The following is a 20,886-nucleotide window of genomic DNA, read 5'->3' as shown; positions in this document are numbered from 1 at the left end:
ATTATTGCTAAGGTATACTTAGGGTGTTGCTAAGTTAATTGGAAGCCAAAACTCAACTCAATGTTCTTAACATACAAGACCATGCATTGGTTTCTGTATTTGAAGATTGATTTGTTTCATACTGTGGGTCTTGTAGTCGAAAATACATTTATGTAGTTGAAGGATTAAGTTGTACCTGGCATGAAATGAACGTTATGAAATGGTCAAAAGGTCTGTTTGACCTGCTGTAAAGATGACTCGAAATTAAAGTGGGCGACAATGATTTTCTGACGGACACACAGAATAGCATAAATAGGGACATTTTCCACTATCAGTGAATAGCACATATCTTTTAAAACACAAATTGTTAGTGTTTTTAGAGAAGAAATTTTAATTGAACATTGACTCAGTGCACATACATTAGTGATACATTCAAACTGTAGTTCTGACTGACAAGCTATTTGCATGTGAACGACCATGAATAAAGTCATTTTATTTACAGAGAAAATAGGTATTCAACTTACACCCTCTACTAGATCTTCACTATTCTCTCATTCACGGTTCCATTTCTTTTCCCACCTATTAGGGCACCCAGATCCTTCATATCATAATCTCTCAACCTGGACCACACCAAGCTAGTGTGCCATTATCAGGGTGGGCCCTCAAGCATGATACCAAATTACCAACCCAACAACATAAGTTAGATTCAGAGTGCATTCTACACATTATCGAGGTGAGCCATTTACACCGTCCCAGAATCTCCTTACCTTAGGAAAAAGGCATAGTTTGAAAGAACATACCCTCCAATCCACACCCTCTAAGGCAGGTAGGTGTCGGTGTAGAATCCTCATTAGCTTCAGGTCTTGTATTAGTGTAGTATATCCTATGCTGGATTTTGATTTGTACTTGCCTAAAACAGGCCCTAATGGTAACCTCCTGAGGATGCTGTAATGCCCATTCCTATTTAAAGTCCTCCATTTGTACAAGTTCTGTATCCCATTTGGATTTTAGGCAACTCTAGTTTCCCAAAGTAATATAGAGCAGAGTTCTATTTGTCAGCAAGACGACCTTTCTAGGCATAATGTGTGCCAACAGCTGGAGTACCATCAGACATCTCATCTTCCCTAATGCAGTCTCTTAATGAGTGCGGGACTTGTAGATGTCGAAATTATTGTAATTCTGCCATTCAGAAATCTACTCAGTTTGTCGACAGATTTTACGCCTCTTGTATCCCACTTGCATCCCAAGGTGAAAATCCCAATTACATCCCAGCAACAAATCCTGCAGGCTCTTAGCTCATGCATTGGCTTTATAGTAGTTTATCATCTGCATATAGAAAAGTCTCTCACTGGGTTTTACCATCACAGTTCGCCAATTAGGGCATCTCATTGGATCCATTCTGCCAATGGTTCAAGCATTAAGGCAAAAAGCAATTGCGGGAGAGGACACCTGCTTTGTCCATCTCTCTAATTGAACCGGCACCAACATTACCCATTTGACCCTCACCATAGACACAGGGTACGAATATAAAAACTCCATCCAGGATATGGATTGCGGGCCAAAACACATCCATTCCACCAACCCATCATATATGACCACTCTACAATCATATATCGTCTTTTCTAAGCTTCTTGATCTTTTTCATCTTCCTTATGTCTGTCCATTGTTCTTGAACACCATTGCCCCCTTTTATGTTTCTAGTGCTCGCATGGATGCCACTGATTCCACCCTCATCTTTGTGGAAGTCAACATCTCATTGCCACCTTTTCTCTCCATTGGTCCTGAGTGGGACGTTGAGAAGAGGTACAGCATATATACTACTAACAGCATTCAGGGTTGACTCCCATCAATCACCTGTGCTGCTCATGTACTTCCAAAGGCTCCCACCTGAGCTGCCTCCATAGAAGCCTCTATGGCAAACCCCAGATCAGTAAAGTGGGCAGGGAATGGGCAGCTCCATATTTCCTTTGTCAGCGAAGGCAGTTTCGAATGAAGGATCCGGTGTTAAACTTTCATTGCTGTGGGGGTTCATAATTCTCCTCCACCACATTTATTCACTGAATTCCATTTCTGGCTTAGCCTTAATAAAATCCTTCTTTAGCTCCCATCGCCACCCAAGTTCAGACCCAGCCATATGCAAATCAGTCTTGACCCAGTTCCTCGTGGGAACAGTCCAGCCTGAAATGCCAAGCCAGGTCTTCCCTGGACCGGAAACAAGAATCCTGGGACCAGTTTCAGGGTAACACCCCTCATCTGCCAGGCTAACTTGAATCCAGTGGTAAAAGTGAGCAAGGAACCCACGTGTTGGCTTATCCAGCCAACTTAGGGTGAACAAAGAACCCACAAGGAGATGATGGATGGAACGCTGAAACTCTTCAGACACTCACTCACAGCCACAGATCTGGGTTGAATCCATCATCGTTCTTTAGCTCAGTTTGCCACCCCAGTTCAGACCCAGCCATATGCAAAGAAGTCTTGACCCTGTTCCTCATGGGAACAGTCCTGACCGAACTGCCAAGCCAGGTCTTCCCTGGACCGGAACCAAGCATCCTGGGACTGGTTTTGAGTGTAACAGCCCTCATCAGCCAGGCTAGTTTGAATCCAGTGGCAAAGTGAGCCACGATCCATAGAATTGGGTATATCCAAAAGGGACTTTAAATGGGGAGCTCAAGTTTAGTTTGACTACATCAGAAAGCATCCAGACCTTAAAAGTTACCATGCTACTTAAGCTTGTGTTATATGTGCTAACTGGGTTTGATTTGATTTAACCTGCCTATACTTTCCCAAATGTATACTGTGCAATGAATTTGCAAGTCTGTGTATGAGGAAGGTGAGATTTGTATCCAGATGTACAAGCTGTTCAAATATTATATATATAATTTCTTTTTTTTTGGTTCCATATTCTTCACCAGTCATTTCCTCACGATGCGTTTCGGCGTAATCGCCTATTTCAAGTGCTGAAAATGCGGTATTACATCACAGAGAGTTGGCGATCTCTACATAAGGAGAATGTGGTTGCGTACAACCGCTACATAGGACTGTGTCAACATTCCATTGAATAATATGTGGCATTGGGATCCTCGGGCAACTCCCACCAGGGAAGGAATATTTTCAACATTTTGGTTTGATATTAGACTTGTTGGGGAGACAGTAATCCACGTACGCTATGAAAGCTCTATAATCATCTTATCTGAGTATTTGCAGTCCTCTCAATGGCTGACAGCTTACCAATGACAGCAGCGGTCATTATATATCCAGCCAATTAGAGACTGTGATGTAATAAGGCATTTCCAGAACTTAAAAAAGGAGATTACGCCGAAACGCGTCTTGAGGAAATGACTGGTATATCTATATATATATATATATATATATATATATATATATATATATATATATATATAGTTCATTAATGCAAAACCTTAATTAGGGTGAGCGCTGTAGTGAAATACAGTGAGGTGCGAGAGTAGTTCCAGTAGAAAATCTATTCATACTTTTGCAAAGCTTAATAGTTTGAATGGGGGCTATCTTTTGAGCATTCATGGACTTGAGTAGTGCCTTTGATCGTGTGAACAGATCAAATCTCAGGAGAAACTTAACGGTTTCGGGGCTATTCCAGCCAATGATCAATTTTCTTGGAGCTCTCCACACTGATGTGAATGTATCGGTCAGGTAGGACATAGAAAGGGAGCGTACTGATTCTTTAGCCTTGAGGGTTGTGTCTTAGCGCCCATTTTTAGGTCTCGGCTGGCGAAAGCAGCGCACATGCGCAGCTCTCGTCATGCAAGAGCTTCTTGGAATCAATACAGATTCCAAAGCTCTCGGAGGCGGAGTTGAAGTCCCACCCATCTTCCTCATTCGCCGGCATCATCCTGCATGCAAAAAGCAGGCTCAGGATTGACAAGGAGGCTTCTTAGTCCCTCCTTGTTGCCGCCTTGTCTCCTTTTAGCCCCGCCCACCGGGATTGGATCCCTCACTTGCGGCGTTACACACTCATTATCTGCTATGCACTATATTTTTCCCCAACGCCGACAGCTTTTTTTTGCTAGGCATGGGTAGATTACGTGATTTGCCTAGAATCACAGGAAGTTGGAGCCGATGCAGGGACGCGAATCCCCACATTGCCTCACCCCCATCTCACCTAGAACGTGTGAATGAAGTTTGGATTAAATTGCAAGCTAAAGGGTTTGAGTGTTTCCTCTCTGTCACCCCCCTGCATTGCCCCCCCCCCCCCCACTCCCTATAATGAGATATCTGTACTAGAGACAAGTGCCGAGGTTTAGGCAGCTCAGCGCTTCCGACAGAAGCAAAGCCCTGAAAAGCCAGGCACTCCTGAGTCTACTCATCATTGAACACAGGGGTCCCGTCTGCTCTCACGCGAGTTTCCGCTGCGCATATAGCGTCGCGGGTGCATTATCACAAACACCGGCGCTTCGGATTGGTTTCCCGCGATGAGAACCTTCCGTCTGTCAAGGGTTCAATAGTATTCTTTCAGTAATCTTGCACAGGAACAGAGACGCTGATTCCCAACTCCCCTTCAAGGATATTTTCGTGGTCCAGTTAATTTCTAGACCCACAAATCTACCCCCAAGGGGGAGTGGATAAAATAATAAACAAGAAGAGACTGGTCCTGAAGCTTGTCTTCTCTCTTTCGTCTACTTCTTCGTTCTATCTGCAGACTGCGTGTCAACTGAGAGAATCTAAGAAACCAAGCATTAAGTTATTATTTCTTACACTTAGCTGAACTCTATATTCTATATTCCGCTCCCTTGTTCTTTACCTACCCTTAGCTCCAAGCACTGTGCCCCTCTTCTATTATTCTTGTTACTATCTCTCTTTCTGTTCTTTCTTTTTCTTGAAAAGGCACCTCTGTAATTTACCTGTCAACAAGATATCACTTAATGTATTTATTTCCTATTTACCACTTGAAACTCCCTTACACTTTAGGTAATCTAATTCACTTACTTGAGTGTGTATGCCTTTATCTTGTAAGGACTCTTCTTAATAGTATCTATTTTCTAACGACTTTTCTTAACTGTTCTAGAATTCCCTTTTGACGACCTTTTCCTTCTTAGCAGGATTTTGCCATTAATCTAGATTTTTTCTGGTAAGTACTGTCTTGTCTCTAACTATATACAACATTTTATTTTACATTTCATTCAGAGTAATTCTATAATTTTCCTTGTGACTTAACTTATGACTTCTTTCTTCCTTCAGGTTCTGGTAGCGCTAGGTATCCATCGACGAGTTGCTTTCACCAGCTGAAGCCGAGAAATTGGGAAGAGGCGCCACAAACTGTTACCTCAGCAACTTCTCCTTCTCAACCTTGCTGCGAACTTAGACTGCTTCTGACTACTTCCGACGGAGGTAGCAGACGAGAAACCGGGCGAAACCCGACGAGGTTGCTCTCTGACTAAATCTGAGGAGCCTAAGAATTAACCTGCGTGCTCTGAAACTTCCTCAGTGAAGTGCGCGTTGGTTCCAGCGCACGCGCGCCTCAAGCTGCCTCTGAACACCTGTGGGGAATAAATAAACTAGACCGTTGCGTTGATTAGAAAGCGGCGGCCTTTCTTCGGTTCCATTTCTGATTCAGCCTGGTCCAGCCATTGCCTCTGGCCCGCATTCTTCTTCCTGACCCATAACTTCTGCCCAACACTGTACCCGCTATTGTCCAAGCGCCCCTAGGAGCTCTGACACCGTCCCTGGTCTTATCCGGGCGTGTTTGGGGTCTTCGGTGGGTTTAGGCCTCGCGCCCCGCTCCCAGGCCGTGCTGAGATAAGGGGGGAGCAGCCGCTGGGAAAGGACGGCCCGGAGTGTTGCCGTTATCGTGGGCTCTTAAAATTAGCCGCTGAAAACCCCGGCCTCGAGCAGGGAGTCCGGCGTCTGATAGTGTGACAGGTGTCCGTGATGTGGGCCACTCGCGGAACTAACTTCCCATATATGTCCCTCTATAAATGCAACCATGCATATAAACTAGGCCAGAAACAATGGTACTGCACAGCTCTTTAGGTCACAAAGGTGCTAGCCAGGCACTATAAATGCCATATACTTCGATGCCAACACCTCCGCTGGCACCAGCGACGCCAAGCTATCACTCTCATTCGCTTGTAAAAAAAAAAAAGGAAGACAATTTTATTTGGTACAGCTCCAGTACGTTGTGTTGTAACTAACATCTCATGGCCTTAAAGAACAAACCAATGCGTGAAATAAACTAAAAGGTAAATTTCTTTATTCGATGTCCGATACAAAAAGCCTTTGCTTAGAATTAATCAACTCTTTGACCTGATATCAATAGTCTGTGAAGAAAGTAGGATGTGGGACACTCACGCTGCAATGACCTCCGAGTGGACCCTCCAACCACAGGACCCTTCAATGTTGGTCAGCAGCGGCCACTGCTTAAGCCACCAGAGAAAACCTAGATACTCTGAGTCAACTACCGCATTGACCGGGGAATAGTTCCCCTTAACTCAAATAAAAAAAATTAAAAAAATACTTCAAGGTGTGTAAAAGGAACAATTACTAAAGTCAAAAGTAATCGTGAAACATGACTCCAGTGCACTTTGAGTAGACCTGTGCCTTGTGGTTGTATGGAGAACCTTAAAAACAATAAATTCTGCACTTTGTGTTTTTTCGTGGGGACATTCTATGAGCACTTCAGCTACAGCACATTGAGCAACCCCAAAGAGGGGAAAACCTGTCTCTAATTATTGCAGGAGTTTGATAAAAGTCTGGCCCTTGCCTGATAGCTTGTCATGTCCCACAATCAAAGGCAACGTACACCCGCCGGAAGGGACAGACGACATGGTTCACGTCCACTAGTGCTGTGTGAGCGTGAACTGTGATTGGTTGGCTCGATATAAATACTATTCCTTTCCTGCACTTGGAGTCTCATCCCTGCATCCCTTCTGAATAGGCCCTCTGCTAAGTGCATACAAGGGTTTCGTTAGGGGAAATGTCCCGAGTCCACTCGATTTAGTGTCAGGGCCGCCTTAAGTACTGGTGGCACCTGGTAGACAATCTTTTTTGGCACCATGACTACCACCCCGCAAAAGTGCCCCTCGCCCCTTAATAGCCCCTCTCACAAATACATTTAAATTGTTTTAAAGCGCTGGTAAAGGCTGGCTTTACTAATCCACTCAGCTATCCACATAAAATACAGATCTGTACTTTGCAGCAGGCATATTAACCCTCTGCACTATTTTACAGTGAGTCGAAATGGCGAGCCGAAACTGACCCATGAAAATATCTCCATCTAGCAGGAACATTAATCACAAAAGTTTATCTTGACATTTTTATTGCTGCCTGAAAACTGGACTTACAAGGAACTCTGCAGCAGGTGCTTTTAAATGGTAAGTTATTGCTAAACACAGCACCCCCCCCCCCCCCCCCCCGAGGTCAGTGCACCCCCCTAGGTCAGCTCCCAGTGCCGCTGCACTGGTCGCACTGCCCTAAAGCCGGCCCTGTTTAGTAGTTCTCAAATGTAACCGTTAATCTGCCTGGTGATAATAAGTTTGATCATGTTTGCACCGGAGATTGAAGAAATAACAGCGCTTTGATCTAGGTGTTCACCGGCTGTCCAGGTTTGGGTTGAGAGGTGACACGCCAGTCAGTGAGTGGACTGTCAAGTGAAATCACATGAAAATGTAAAGTCAAAGTTTCCTCAGAGGCACATATGTGTATCTGGAAGGAATCACCTGGAGAGGTTCTGTGGAACTTTGTATTAAAAGATGCTGCAAGTTCCTTGATGTGTTTCAAGGGGTTGATATTTTAGGGAGGGGGCTGTTGTGGTGGGTGGGGGAAATATGAGAACTTCTACTGGCTCACAATTCACACTTTGTGCACCCATCGAATGCAGGTTCTGTACATTCGCACAAGCACAGCGTGACAAAAGTTTACAAAAATCTACTTCCTGCCCAAGATGGATGGCAGGAATATTCCTGCAGGTGCCACAGGAGTGGCATAAGGCGATATACACCTGTTCTTCCTGATAGAAAATTTTGATCTTATATGTTATGTTAAAATGTTATGTTAAAATATTATGTTATACCCAGGCGCCTTTTTAACGCACAGCAGGTAATGAAGGTCAACTGGCCCTTTTAGTCGGCAATGTTCCCAGCTGTTCTAGCAACCCGACTCCCAACGTGGTCTCCGGTGTTACCCTCTTGTCTCCAAATCTCAGCGTCCTTTGAAGTAGCAGTTCTACGGTAACACATAGCCCTTGAAGATGGCAGCCCCCTCTCTCGGGGGTCTGGATAAAGTTGGCCATAGAGACAAGAGGGTGTGAGGGAAGTCTCTTGTAGAAGGAAGGACCTTCAGCCTATGTTTGTGGTACACATGTTATTGCAGAGTTCTTACCTCCTACCAAATAACCACTCATTCGTCCCCCATGCCTCCACAGCCCTCACCGTCACCACCCGTCCAAAACCAGCCCCCAAAACTCAACTGGTTCCCTCCCACGCTTCTTTTCAGAGTGCCTTTCCTTCATGAACGTTATAGGCAGGACTACTTGAATTATGCAATTCTGCAGCCACAACGTGTTCACCATAATTATGGATTTACCTCATTTGCCACATAATCCACCGCCTGCTTCTTTATATGCAGAATTGAGCAATAATTGTGTTTCTTGCTCAAATAAATAAAGTGCCACACATTGTACCTGCAAGTATACCCTATGTAAATATTAAATGGTAACCGTTCGGGGCGCTGCATTTGGGTGCTGAACTGTTATTGGTGATGTAAAACTTGACCATGAAGTATAAATGACAAAATAGATACATTATATTGGTACAAAGTGTGACATATTATACCGCATACATTTCATTAAACCATTAAAAATGCAATAAGGATAAGTTACTTACCTGTAATCCTAGTTCTCTTCCAGGGGTATCCTCAAAGTCATAAGCACTGAATATTCCCGCCCATGTGCGGGGACCCCGGAAATAATAAAATTATATATGTAAAAACCATACATATATACAGCTCTGTATATGTATAAACATATATCATTTTTTCCAAGCAAATGCAGCCCCCATAAAAGGCTAGACAATGTATATATAAACATCCAATAAAACATATAGGTATTAATACACCTAAATCTCTTTTTTTTTTTTAATGAGGTAAAAACACTCATGAGAAAGAAAAGAGAACACTGAGAAACACAGATCACAAAAACATTGTTAGCCTGCAGGCTGCATTGCAATACAATACCATAGAGACTGAAAAGCCTGTACAGGTAAAAACTGGCACCGTGCCTTTAAGGCAGCCCTGACTATAGTATCCCATCATGCCTCAGGGGTGACAGTTGGGTCAGTTGTTCTTTGCGGGACCGTAGCCCTAAACACAAAGATATATCTTTTCCATGGTAAATAATACACTCCTCATTTGCCTGGGGAGGCGGATGGGTTGCTTATGACTTTGATGAGGATACCCCTGGAAGAGAACTAGGATTACAGGTAAGTAACTTATCCTTCTCTTCCAGGGGATCCTCATCAATAGTCATAAGCACTGAATAGAATAGCAAGCCCACCTTCCACCTGCAGGCAAATGCAAAAATTGTACCATACATGGAGTAAGAAAAAACATGAAACTGTTTAATTATTGAACAGATTCCTCAAGGAGGCTTGTCCTACTTGTGTCTGCTCTGGTGTCCGAGTCCAGACAATAGTGTCTGGTAAAGGTATGGACAGATCTCCAAGTAGCTGCTTTGCAGATCTCGGAGAGTGGGACATGATTGAGAAAAGCAGCGGTAGCCGCCTTTCCCCTTGTAGAATGCGCCTTAGGGCGCGCCATCAACGTCTTCTGGGCCAGTTGGTAGGCCAATTTAATACATGAAACAATCCACCTAGCAATGGAACGTTTGGATGCAGCAAAACCCATGCGGACAACACCATAGTTCACAAACAATTGATCAGATTTCCTGACAGCCTTAGTCCTATCTAGGTAGAATTTTAGGACCCTTTTGACATCTAAACAATGCAACGCCCTCTCCGCAGGCGACGAGGGGCTGGGAAAAAAGGTAGGCAGGAGATGGTCTGATTGACATGAAAGTCCGACACCACCTTTGGCAAGAAAGATGGATGAGTCCTCATCACTACCCTATTAAGATGAAACATAGTGTAGGGTTCTTTAGAACAAAGGGCCTGTATCTCACTGACCCTCCGTGCTGAAGTGATGGCTATTAAAAAGGCTGTTTTCCATGTAAGGTGCTGTAAGGTAGCCTTATGTATAGGCTCAAAAGGCGAACTCATGAGACTTGACAGAACCAAGTTTAGCTCCCAAGAAGGTGAGGGAGGCCTAACAGGGGGATACACTTTCTTGAGACCCTGCAAGAAATCCTTCACCACCTGCAGCTTAAAGAATGACTGCTGCGTTGGAGAGCGCCTATATGCTGTAATGGCTGCTAGGTGAACTTTGATGGATGAAAATTTCAACCCCGCCCTCGCCAAGTGTAGAAGATAGGGCAAAATTACATCCTCCTGACATTTTGTAGGATCATAGTGATGTTGACAACACCATATGTAAAACCTTTTCCACTTACAGAGGTCAGAGTGTCTAGTCGAAGGCCTCCTGGCTTCCTTCAGTATGGACATACACTCCTGGGGAAGGTTCAGATGGCCATACTGGAGGACTTCAGGAGCCATGCAGTTAAGCTCAGCGAGGGAAGGCTGGGATCGTAAATCTTCCCCTGCATCTTGGATAACAAGTCCGGCCTGCATGGCAGCCGTTTGTGAGGTCGGATCGACATGTGTAGGAGATCCGTGTACCACCACTGCCTCAGCCAGTCCGGTGCTATGAGGATCATCTTGGTAGATGAATTCTGCAGCTTGTTCACTACCTTGGGGATTAGTGGGAGAGGCAGAAAAGCGTACACAAATGTCATTGACCAATTGATCAAAAGGGCATTCCCTATGGATCCTGGCCGATGGTATCTTGAGGCGAAGCCTCGGCATTTTGTGTTGTGCTCGTCCGCAAAGAGGTCCACTTGCGGACGCCCCCATTCCCCGAAGATGTCTAACACCTCGTCGTTTAGTGCCCAGTCCTCTGGTTCTTGAAAATAACGACTGAGTAAGTCCGCTTGCACATTGAGTTCTCCTGGCAGGTGCACCGCTTTCAACGAGATGTTCCGTGCTAGGATCCAGTGCCACAGGGACTGAGCTTCCAGCGAGAGCGTCCTGGATCGAGTACCCCCCTGCTTGTTCAGGTAGTACATTGTGGTGGTATTGTCCGTCTGTACTAGAACGGTACTCGTCCTGATAACGGGCAGGAAAGATTTGGGGGCTAGGTGGACTGCCCTGAGCGCCAGCATGTTGATGTGGTACAACTGCTCGCTGCTGGACCACTGCCCCTGGGTTTGCAGAGATCCGAGATGCGCACCCCAGCCTTGAAGGGATGCGTCGGTGATTAAGGTCTGAGTTGGTGGTTCCTGGTGGAAGAGAATTCCCACCTGTAGATTGGATGGTTTCAACCACCACTTGATTGACTGTTTGGCAGCTGAGGAAAGGCAACCTTTTTCTTCCCACAGGGAATTCCTTTGGTCCCATTTGTCCTCGAGATCTTGCTGGAGAGGACGCATCCTTAATCTGGCATTGGGCACTAGGAAAATGCAGGATGCCATGGCCCCTAGCAGAGATGAGATTTGTCTTGCCATAGACAGATTGCTGGATATGATCTGCTTGCCCTTGAGGATAATGGATGACTGTCTCTCCTCCGAAGGAAACACTTTTCCTACTGCTGAGTCTATGGTTGCACCCAGATAGTGAATTCGTGGTGTTGGAGAGAAGTTGGACTTCTTGACATTCACCCCGAGCCCCAGTTTGCGGCATAATTGCAGGCAAAGCGTCAGCTGTGATTGAACACTTTGAGGCGATGGACCTTTTATCAGCCAGTCGTCTAGATAGGGATAGACGAAGACTCCTGCGTGCCTCAATGCCGCCGCTACTACTGCGATGCATTTTGTAAACACTCGAGGAGCTGACTTCAGGCCAAATGGTAGAACCTTGAACTGATAGTGACAGGTTCCCGCCACAAACCTGAGAAACTTTCGATGACTTTGTAAGATGGGAATATGAAAATATGCGTCCTGTAGGTCCAGCGAACACATCCAATCGCCTATCCGGAGGAGAGGATTTATTTGGTGGAGCGCCAGCATACGAAATTTTTCTCTTTTGATGTGTTTGTTCAGTATTCGCAAGTCCAGGATGGGTCTGAACTCTTCCTTTGCGCTCCTTTTTTGAATCAGAAAATATCTGGAGTAAACTCCTTTCCCTCTTTGCATTCTGGGCACTCTTTCTATTGCAAACTTGAGTAGAAGAGTTGCCACCTCTTCTCTTAGCCTCTTGAGATGCTGAGAGCAATGCACAGGATGAATCGAGGGAGGGTGACTCCGGAAACAAAGCGAGTATCCATGACGCAGTATCTTTAGAACCCACTGGTCCTTTGTGATGGATTGCCACTCTGGAACATGATGTGCAATACTTCCTCCCACCGGAGCGGTGGACAGCGTCAGAGGAAGCGGTCCCTCATTGTTTCCCTGGAGCCTTATTTCCAGCGTTAGATTGTCGGTTGTTACCACGTCCCCTGGATGGTCTGCGGGACTGGTATTGCAGTTTCTTTTGACCTTGCTGGTCCTGATTTTTCTGCCAGTGAGGGGTTTGAACCCTCTGCTGGTAGTTACGCCTATCGTTCCACCTGCGGTGACGAAACTCTTTTCTCTTTTCAAGCCCCACGGCTTTCATGGTGTCGACCTCTGCCTTCATGCGAGCCATTTCATCATCCGCGCCATTTCATCATCCGCATGAGACCCAAAAAGCGAACTACCTGAGAAAGGCAGGTTCAGTATTCTCGCCTGAGCTTCAGGCTTCAGAGCAGTCAGCCTCAGCCATGAAGATCTTCTGGCCGTAATCCCATGTGCATACGAGTGTGCTGCTAAGGTTGCTCCATCCGCTGCTGCGCTTATCACTTGGTTGGAGACCTGACTGCCCTCTTGTAAAATCTCTTCAAAGTCCCGTCTATCTTCTGATGGAACTTTATCTATAAACCTCTGGAGAGAGTCCCACAGTGATCTATCGTAGCGCCTCAAAAGCGCTGAGGCACTGGCCACTTTAAGACTTGAAGATGCCGAGCCACAAACTCTTCTCCCCCACGAGTCTTGTGATTTGCTGTCCTTATCTGGAGGCACTGTGGAAGACCCAGCCACTGCATGAGTTTTTCTGGCAGCAGCGGTGATAAAATCCGGTGGTGGATCTGATTTTAGAAATAGCGGATCCTCAGGAGCCAGACGATACTTCTTAAGAATCCGCGCCGGCGCAGATTTAATAGTCGCTGGCGTGAGGAAAATATCCATTACTGGTTGTAACAAACCAGGGACTAACGGCAACGGTGGGCGCGATACTGCTCGCTCATGAAGGGTTTCAAAAATTATAGAAGAGGTGGTCTCTTGAACTGGCATTGGGATGTTCAATTTCGTAGCCCCTCTGCACAACACTTCTTGGAACGTAGAGATATCATCCACAGGCGTACTCTAGAAGGTGGTGTATCCGAGAGTGTAGGTGAATAATCCCTTCATGAAGAACGACTTGACGGAGAGGATGAGGGAGTCTTACGCCACTTTCTCCCCGATCTGGTTGACTCCCTTCTGTGAGAGGAGGACCTGGATCGTCTCCTTAGTGTTCGAGAACGACGTTGAAAATCTCTTTCTCGAGAACGTGATCTTCCTGTTCTCAATGGGAGGTTTGTGTTTTTCAACCTTTCTAGGGAGGCCTTAACTGCGAGAGATATAGCAGAGTCCTGAGGTATCTCTCTCGGAGGACTTTGAGGCACAGTATTGTCCTCTTCCTGGGAACTGTTCTCCATTGCAGGCACTGGAGATGGATTCAAAACCTCCGGTGATCCAGATCTTGATCTCGAACCATCTGATAATGAAGGCGAGATAGAGATAGGGCGCGGTGAATCATGCTCAGATGTAGTATACACTAGTCTATGAGGGGATTTGCGCCTGGATTTTGGTTTGATAGTCAGACGAACGTGCGACAACTCTTGATAACCCACTGGAGAGGGTCGCCTCAACGGTGATAAGCCTATCACCGGAGACCTGGGCCTTGACTCCGGGTGGATAATTGGAGAGTCTTCCTGCCTCGACGTCGAGAGCCTTGTCGTCGACGGAGGGCTTAGTCTGAACGGAGGCCTAGACCCCGATGGGGAATCTCGCCTCAACGCCACAGTTTTCTCCAAAGCCTTGGAGACTTGTGAGGACGGAGGCGCCTGCCTCGACGTCGACCCCGACAGAGGCCCCTGCCTCGACGCCGGTCTAGACGGAGGCGCCTGCCTCGACGTCGAATGTTCCGACGATGAAGGTCTCGACATCGTAAGTGTCTTCGCCGACGGTCGGTCTTGTCTCGACGGCGAACTTGGTCTCGACGACGATCTAGGTCTCGACGTCGTAGCAGACTTTGAAGTCGAACGCCTACGAACTTCTGTCGACGTCTACTTTCCTCTTGCCGCTTTTGACGTCGAACGATGTCTCTCTCTCGACGTCGAACGATGCCTTTGTCTTGACGTCGAGCGATGCCTTGATGGCGAACTATGACGACGTTCCCTCGACGCCGATGATTTCTTAGACGTCGAAGTCGCCGACGAACGCATCCGCTTCGCCGCTGTGTCTAGAGTAGACGACGATTTTCTTTTCGAAGCATGACTCCCCCTGGACTCCTCAACTCTCAGCGACGATCCCGCCGCTGGAGTCTTCGACGCCGAGCCCGATGCCGAAGGAGAGCAAACGGGGACCAGCTGCTTCGACGTCGACCGCTCCACTGATAATCCATAGAGCCTAATCCTCTCTCTCTCCGTCAAAGTTCTCTTGGAGAGGTCTTTACAATGACGACATGTAGCTGGAGAGTGAGATTCTGGCAAACAGACGATACACACAGCATGTGTGTCTGAAGAAGCCTTCTTTTTGCCACAGGAAGGGCAAGGCATAAATAAAGAAGGCATTTTTCTGTTGAAAATAGTCAGAAAAACACAGGATACAAACTTCCTCACAGATATTAATAAGAGGAAGCTTTAAAAAATTACTAGAAAAGAAATAACTCTTGACTTAAAAGTCAAAAAGGAGATAGCTGAATTCCAGGGTCCTGACTGAAGGAGCCGGAAAGAACAACTGACCCAACTGTCACCCCTGAGGCATGATGGGATACTACAGTCAGGGCTGCCTTAAAGGCATGGTGCCAGTTTTTACCTGTACAGGCTTTTCAGTCTCTATGGTATTGTATTGCAATGCAACCTGCAGGCTAACAATGTTTTTGTGATCTGTGTTTCTCACAGTGTTCTCTTTTCTTTCTCATGAGTGTTTTTACCTCAAAAAAAAAAAAAAAAAAAAAGATTTAGGTGTATTATTATACCTATGTGTTTTATTGGATGTTTATATATACATTGCCTAGCCTTTTATGGGGGCTGCATTTGCTTGGAAAAAATTATATACGTTTATACATATACAGAGCTGTATATATGTATGGTTCTTACATATATAATTTTATTATTTCCGGGGTCCCCGCACATGGGCGGGAATATTCAGTGCTTATGACTATTGAGGAGGATCCCCTGGAAGAGAAGTCTCGCCTTTCATTAAGTTAAAGCCATTTGCTTTGCTAAACAATACCATTAGCAAAGCAAATGCCTTTAACTTAATCAAAGGCGAGACCTATTGCATTTTCAATGCTTTTTATCTTTGTTATACATCAATGGCCTGAATTCCTTCTTAACAGCAAATGGTAGGGACCTGCCCAAAATGAAATCCGTACGTGTACCCTCCCTGTTATATGCTGCCGATGCAGTATTACTGTCTTGAACGGCTAATGGTCTTACGGGACTTTTTGATCTTTTTGTCTAGTTCATTGACGATACAGAATTGAACACTAACATTTCAAAAACACACTATATGGCATGCGGTAAGGAGTCCTTGAAAACCAGACCCATTACCAAAGGGAAGGTGATCTCTAGGGTGGCTGCATACCATATTTAGGGGTTACCTTCGACCAACAGAATAAATGGATGCCCTGCCTATCGCTGTATGCGATTTAGCCAAGCGTGTGGAGCTCTCTTTGCATTTGCTTCTACAGTGGACGGTAAACCCTATACTACCATTGCTGCAAGTCTATAGACTGTAAGGTTTGTTGCTATATGGAGCTATTTGGTGGCACCAAAACTGGAATATCTAGCAAGAGAACAGAGTTTACAGGAAATTGCTAGGTTTGGGCCCTAATAGTTCTACTCTCATTGTTTATGATTAAAAGAGTCTTGATTATGTGGAAGACAATGCAAAACCTGCTAGTTGATTCTGTGGATTGGTCTGGGGGCGTACTGCTTTTAATAGGGACATGATTGAAGATTGCCTTAGGTGTACACTTGGCCACCAGCTCCTGTGGCTTAACTATATTAGGGCTATTGCTCCGTCCTTTGGTCGCCCAGAATTTTTTCTAGCTCCAGTTGTTAAATAAATAAATAAATAAATAAATAAATAAATAAATAAAAAAAGTTGTTAAAAAAAAGGTGACAGGAGGTTAATTAGGGAACTGTTCCTTAGCCATGCCAAGGAGAACAGAGAGAATAAGGTTCTGGGAAAAAACTGCTTCTAGATCCCTTTTGCCGCTGAAAACCAATGCTGGCTCCGAACCTTACCTTGCTTTTGTAAGGCACCCTCGGGAGAGATCACTTCTCACCAAGTTCCTTTGGGCACTATTCGTCCACTTAATTGCTTTCCTCCATGGGAATTCGAATCGAAGTCGATCATAGCGTGCCCCTGTGATGATTGCTCACTTCAGATACCGGAGCATTTTACCTATTATAAAAGTCTATGGGCTTTTATCAGTACAGACCGGCTTTTCTTTATCAGCAGCTGCTAAGTGATCACAATGTGTCTTTTGTTGTTTCTTCCTTTTTGAAAAGTATCCTGTACTGGAAAAAAGTTATTAAATCTTAATGTGTGGCAGTCTTTTACCCGAGAGTTGATCCGTTTTTTTTTTTTATGAAGTAAAAAGGATTTTATTTACTCTAAACTTTGGGTTTATAATTTTGCTGGTTTTTTATTGTATGTTTTATTTTGTATATGGAAATCTTTTTAAGATATCTTATAATCAAATAAAGATCTATTATTCATTCAAACTTGGTTTATTCCAAACAAATCAGTTTAAAGAGGTATAAATGTGGCTTTTCTGTACCCACATCCTCCATGGGGTGGAAACTGATAACCCAAACTCTTTTTTAATATGAACAACATGAGCATCCACCTCCCAACTGATTTTATGCGCAATCGTTAACGGGTAGTAGAAGACCTCCCTTCTTAGACGTATACATGACACACAGCACAATGAATCTTTTTTTAAAGCAATCCTGGCACTGGAGCAAGGACCTGCGGGCAAATAACTCAATCAACACACATAAAATACAGAATTGGGACTGCTTTCAGATTTCTATGATGCATAAGCAAGATCAGTCTCTGACGGTCGCCATACTCCGGCATCTGCAGAAAGATGGCTGTAAGCAGCTGGATACTACTTGCCCCCTGAAGTGGGTAAGTCCATTGAAAGGCATTGGGGCAACACTTTTTAAATATCATCGAATAGAATTCCACATGGAGAAAGAAATGAAATTAAGAAGTAAAGCTGAAATAAGTAATTTGGAGTACAAGAATGTATACAACTCACATGGAGTGTAGGCTGTGCAAAAAGAGTGGCAGGCACTTATTCTCGTGATGTGCGTTTTTACACATTGTCAGGTTTACGTGTTCTCATTTACCCTCAAGAACACGCAGAACATGAAAGCCCAGAAAATATAAGTTCCAATTAAAAACGAAGGCTCAATGAGATTCAAAGATACTATCTAAGGGACAGAGTAAGTAAAGTAAAAAAATGGAGAGATGAGCCCAATTCTAATGTTTGCAAAATCAACAGAGCACAAGTCTTGCACTGCTGTGTAGTTTGAAAACAGATAGAGTTCCGTACACATTTCAAACACATTACACACTAACAGTGCTCTTACCAACCAGGAGCCCCTCATCATGAGGCTCATGAGTGCTGGAGACCTACTGACTGCAACTGCAGACAGCGCCGTCAGGCCGACACTCCCAGCGAAATACATGTAAGTGGACTGGATCCTGTCTTTTACATACTGAGGCCATATCCTGTGAAAAGATTATGTAAATCAGATTAATATGTATTAATAAGACAATTAGTTCACCAATGTTGCACCATTGATTGAAACTTACAAGCATTCACCATTCAAAACAATCTCTTTAATTGACCATGCAAATATAACTAGTGAGATTAGGAACAAGTAAGAGAAACAAGTATTTATTGTACACCTATATCCTTCAGGTGACATGTTGGTTATCTTGTGATCAAGCCAAAATGTCAGACAGGGTGGGAATTAACATTACGTGTGGTAGAAAATAGTTAATGGAGGCACTAAATGAGTACAAAAATATTGAGGACTCTTAACCCAGTCGAGCATAACAAACAATGACCAGAAAAGAGGTTCCAGACTACCCCATTGATCACTGATATCAGCTTAATTTACATTTGTATTTGAATTTTCTTCATTGAAAATAGCACAAATAAGCAGTGGTGAGACATCTGATAAAAAGGTTTTGTGAGAGATAAGAGCTGACATGAGCAGAAACAAACATAAGTACACATAAGAAATGTTAAATATGAATTGATTCACATAATTAGCATACAGAGGGCGGACAAAAGAAATTGGAAAACGTTGCTTCATATAAAGTATATATAAAAAAATTCTGATGTGTAAGGGCATTATCTGAACATTACGAGTCAAGGCTAGCAAAAGAAGTGGCAAGAACCGAACTATATACAGCAAACAAGACATACTCAAGAAGTAAATCGTAACAGGAGTAGGTTAGTAGGTTATCACAGGTTCTCTAAGACAATATCTCACTTAAGAAGATTCAGGTACATTCACTTGGGGTAAGATTTGGGTAAAAAGGGCATCCTGTTTTCCCCAGAGAGGGTATACAGAGAACTTCAGCATAATTATCAACTGCTCAGTATGGTTTTCAGGCCTATAACCAGCAAAAAATGCTTCAGGAAGATATCCATCTGTTACTGAGACGTACTAGATTCCCAAGGCCCATAGGCAGTCAGTCCACTACCGACTTGAAACACATTATCTATCATGTTGCTGACTTCTGACCAAAAGGGGTGGCTAAGTTGGACTGTTAAGTGCAGCAGGTCACCAAATGATCCTGAAGTGCGAGAGAGTATCAATCAACATTTTCTCCACTTTTTTCCCCTGTGTTTGGGATAAAGCCTTTCATCTGATTCTTTGGAATGCTGATGTGTTGAAAGTATGTGTCCAGAGGCCTTGGCACTCAAAAGGCCAGATTACGATGGGGTCAGGAAAGCATTCCCACCAAACCGGTTTGGGAATGGTTCTCCAACCGACTCGGATCGGAAGAGTCCGGCCGAGTACGATGCAGCCTGATGCTTCCAGATGAGATTTGGTTTGACTCCCATTGACTTCAATGGGAGCCTATGTTCCGACCGAATGCATAGGCTCCCATTGAAGAAAGGGGTGGCTAGGGAAAAAAAAAAAAATCGAACACCCCGTGGCGGGGTGTTCGATGTACTCAAATTCAGATTTTGATTTTCTTTGTTTAGGTGAAGTTGAGACGATAAGCTGACGCACACCTATCAAGTATTCCGTGTGTGTTCGCAGTATCCTTTTTCTGTGTAGGAGTCACACAGCTTTCATTTTGTGCAGTAGCTTATGTGGTCCTGATGAAAGCCTAGCCTTGTTAGGCGCTGTGGCTGAAACATGTTGACCATCATTTGTTGTTGATTCACCATAGTCTACACTGCTGACTGTTGGTGAGCACTATTTTAATCTGGGATAGGTACGGCTGTGTGAAGAGAAAAAAAAATTTTCAGCAATCATCTTCATATTTCATTTGCCGTCCCTGGACTAGTTTTAACACACTTTCTTCACTGTATTATTTATCTAACAGCACTGCACCCCTCACTCATACCAACTAGCTCATCATATGTGGATTTAGTCCATCCTCCAGTGTACCAATAAAACATCCCTGAGCTCCTCCATCCCTGAGAGGGGGTTGTAGCCCCCAGAGAAACTAGGATTTTTCTCTGGGAGGAGAATCCCATATGATGAAGCATGTCACCTAGGGTGAGTGAGGGATTACGTCCTCAAAAGGGATTGCCCTTTGACTTAGTCAATTGGGCTTAGTCCGTGCTATATACTTCACCTAATTCATTCATGTTTGTTTAGACCTCAGGGTTCTCACTGTTTTTTATAAGAATCAACCATGCAATAAACACAGGGTTAATCGGGTATCTAAAAATATACACAATGAGAACATACAATGCAGTATTCTTGATTACTCCACCTACATATGTGATAGCAAATGAAGATCAAAATTAAGAATAGTTGACAGCTAAAGATCGCAAATTTTAACCATTAACAAAACTTTTCAAAGAAGTGAAACGAAAATTGACAAAGCACCAGTTTCCTTTGAATGCAGGTACTAACTTACAGGCTATAAAGAGACCAAACAGGTGTTGAAAATAGTAATCTTTGAAGATTGCTGGTTAAATTGGTTTACTTTAAAGATTTGCTTTGTTTCGACTATTTGGTGTACGCATTAATTTAAAAAATTAATGTTTTTATAATATTGTTGTGAACAACTGCTATTAGTTTACAAAAGTGTTTAAATTATAGCACACACGTTCATGAGAAAATATGAGAGAAAGGGGTTCAAATTCTTTGCTGTAAGCAGATAAGAAGCACCGTCACTTTGGTACTGTAAAACATGGAAAATTGCCAGAACAATAAGGTAATCGGAAAGGTGTCCAGCACCCAATCCAACGTAAATCAATGATAATTTTT

At 44.1% G+C, this 20,886-nt stretch overlaps 1 protein-coding gene across 1 annotated transcript in view; it reads right to left on the bottom strand.

The window, feature by feature from the left end:
* The window catches only part of GHITM (growth hormone inducible transmembrane protein), a 114,798-nt gene that overhangs the window by 48,377 nt on the left and 45,535 nt on the right, over window positions 1–20,886 (bottom strand). The window contains exon 5 of the mRNA XM_085608550.1: window positions 18,007–18,148. Coding sequence (XP_085464676.1) covers window positions 18,007–18,148 — 142 coding nt within the window. The remainder of the gene's footprint in view (window positions 1–18,006; window positions 18,149–20,886) is intronic.

The sequence above is a fragment of the Triturus cristatus genome, chromosome 1_2, assembly GCF_964204655.1.
Source record: "Triturus cristatus chromosome 1_2, aTriCri1.1, whole genome shotgun sequence".
Lineage (NCBI taxonomy): Eukaryota > Metazoa > Chordata > Amphibia > Caudata > Salamandridae > Triturus > Triturus cristatus.
This window is presented reverse-complemented; position numbering and strand designations above follow the sequence as displayed.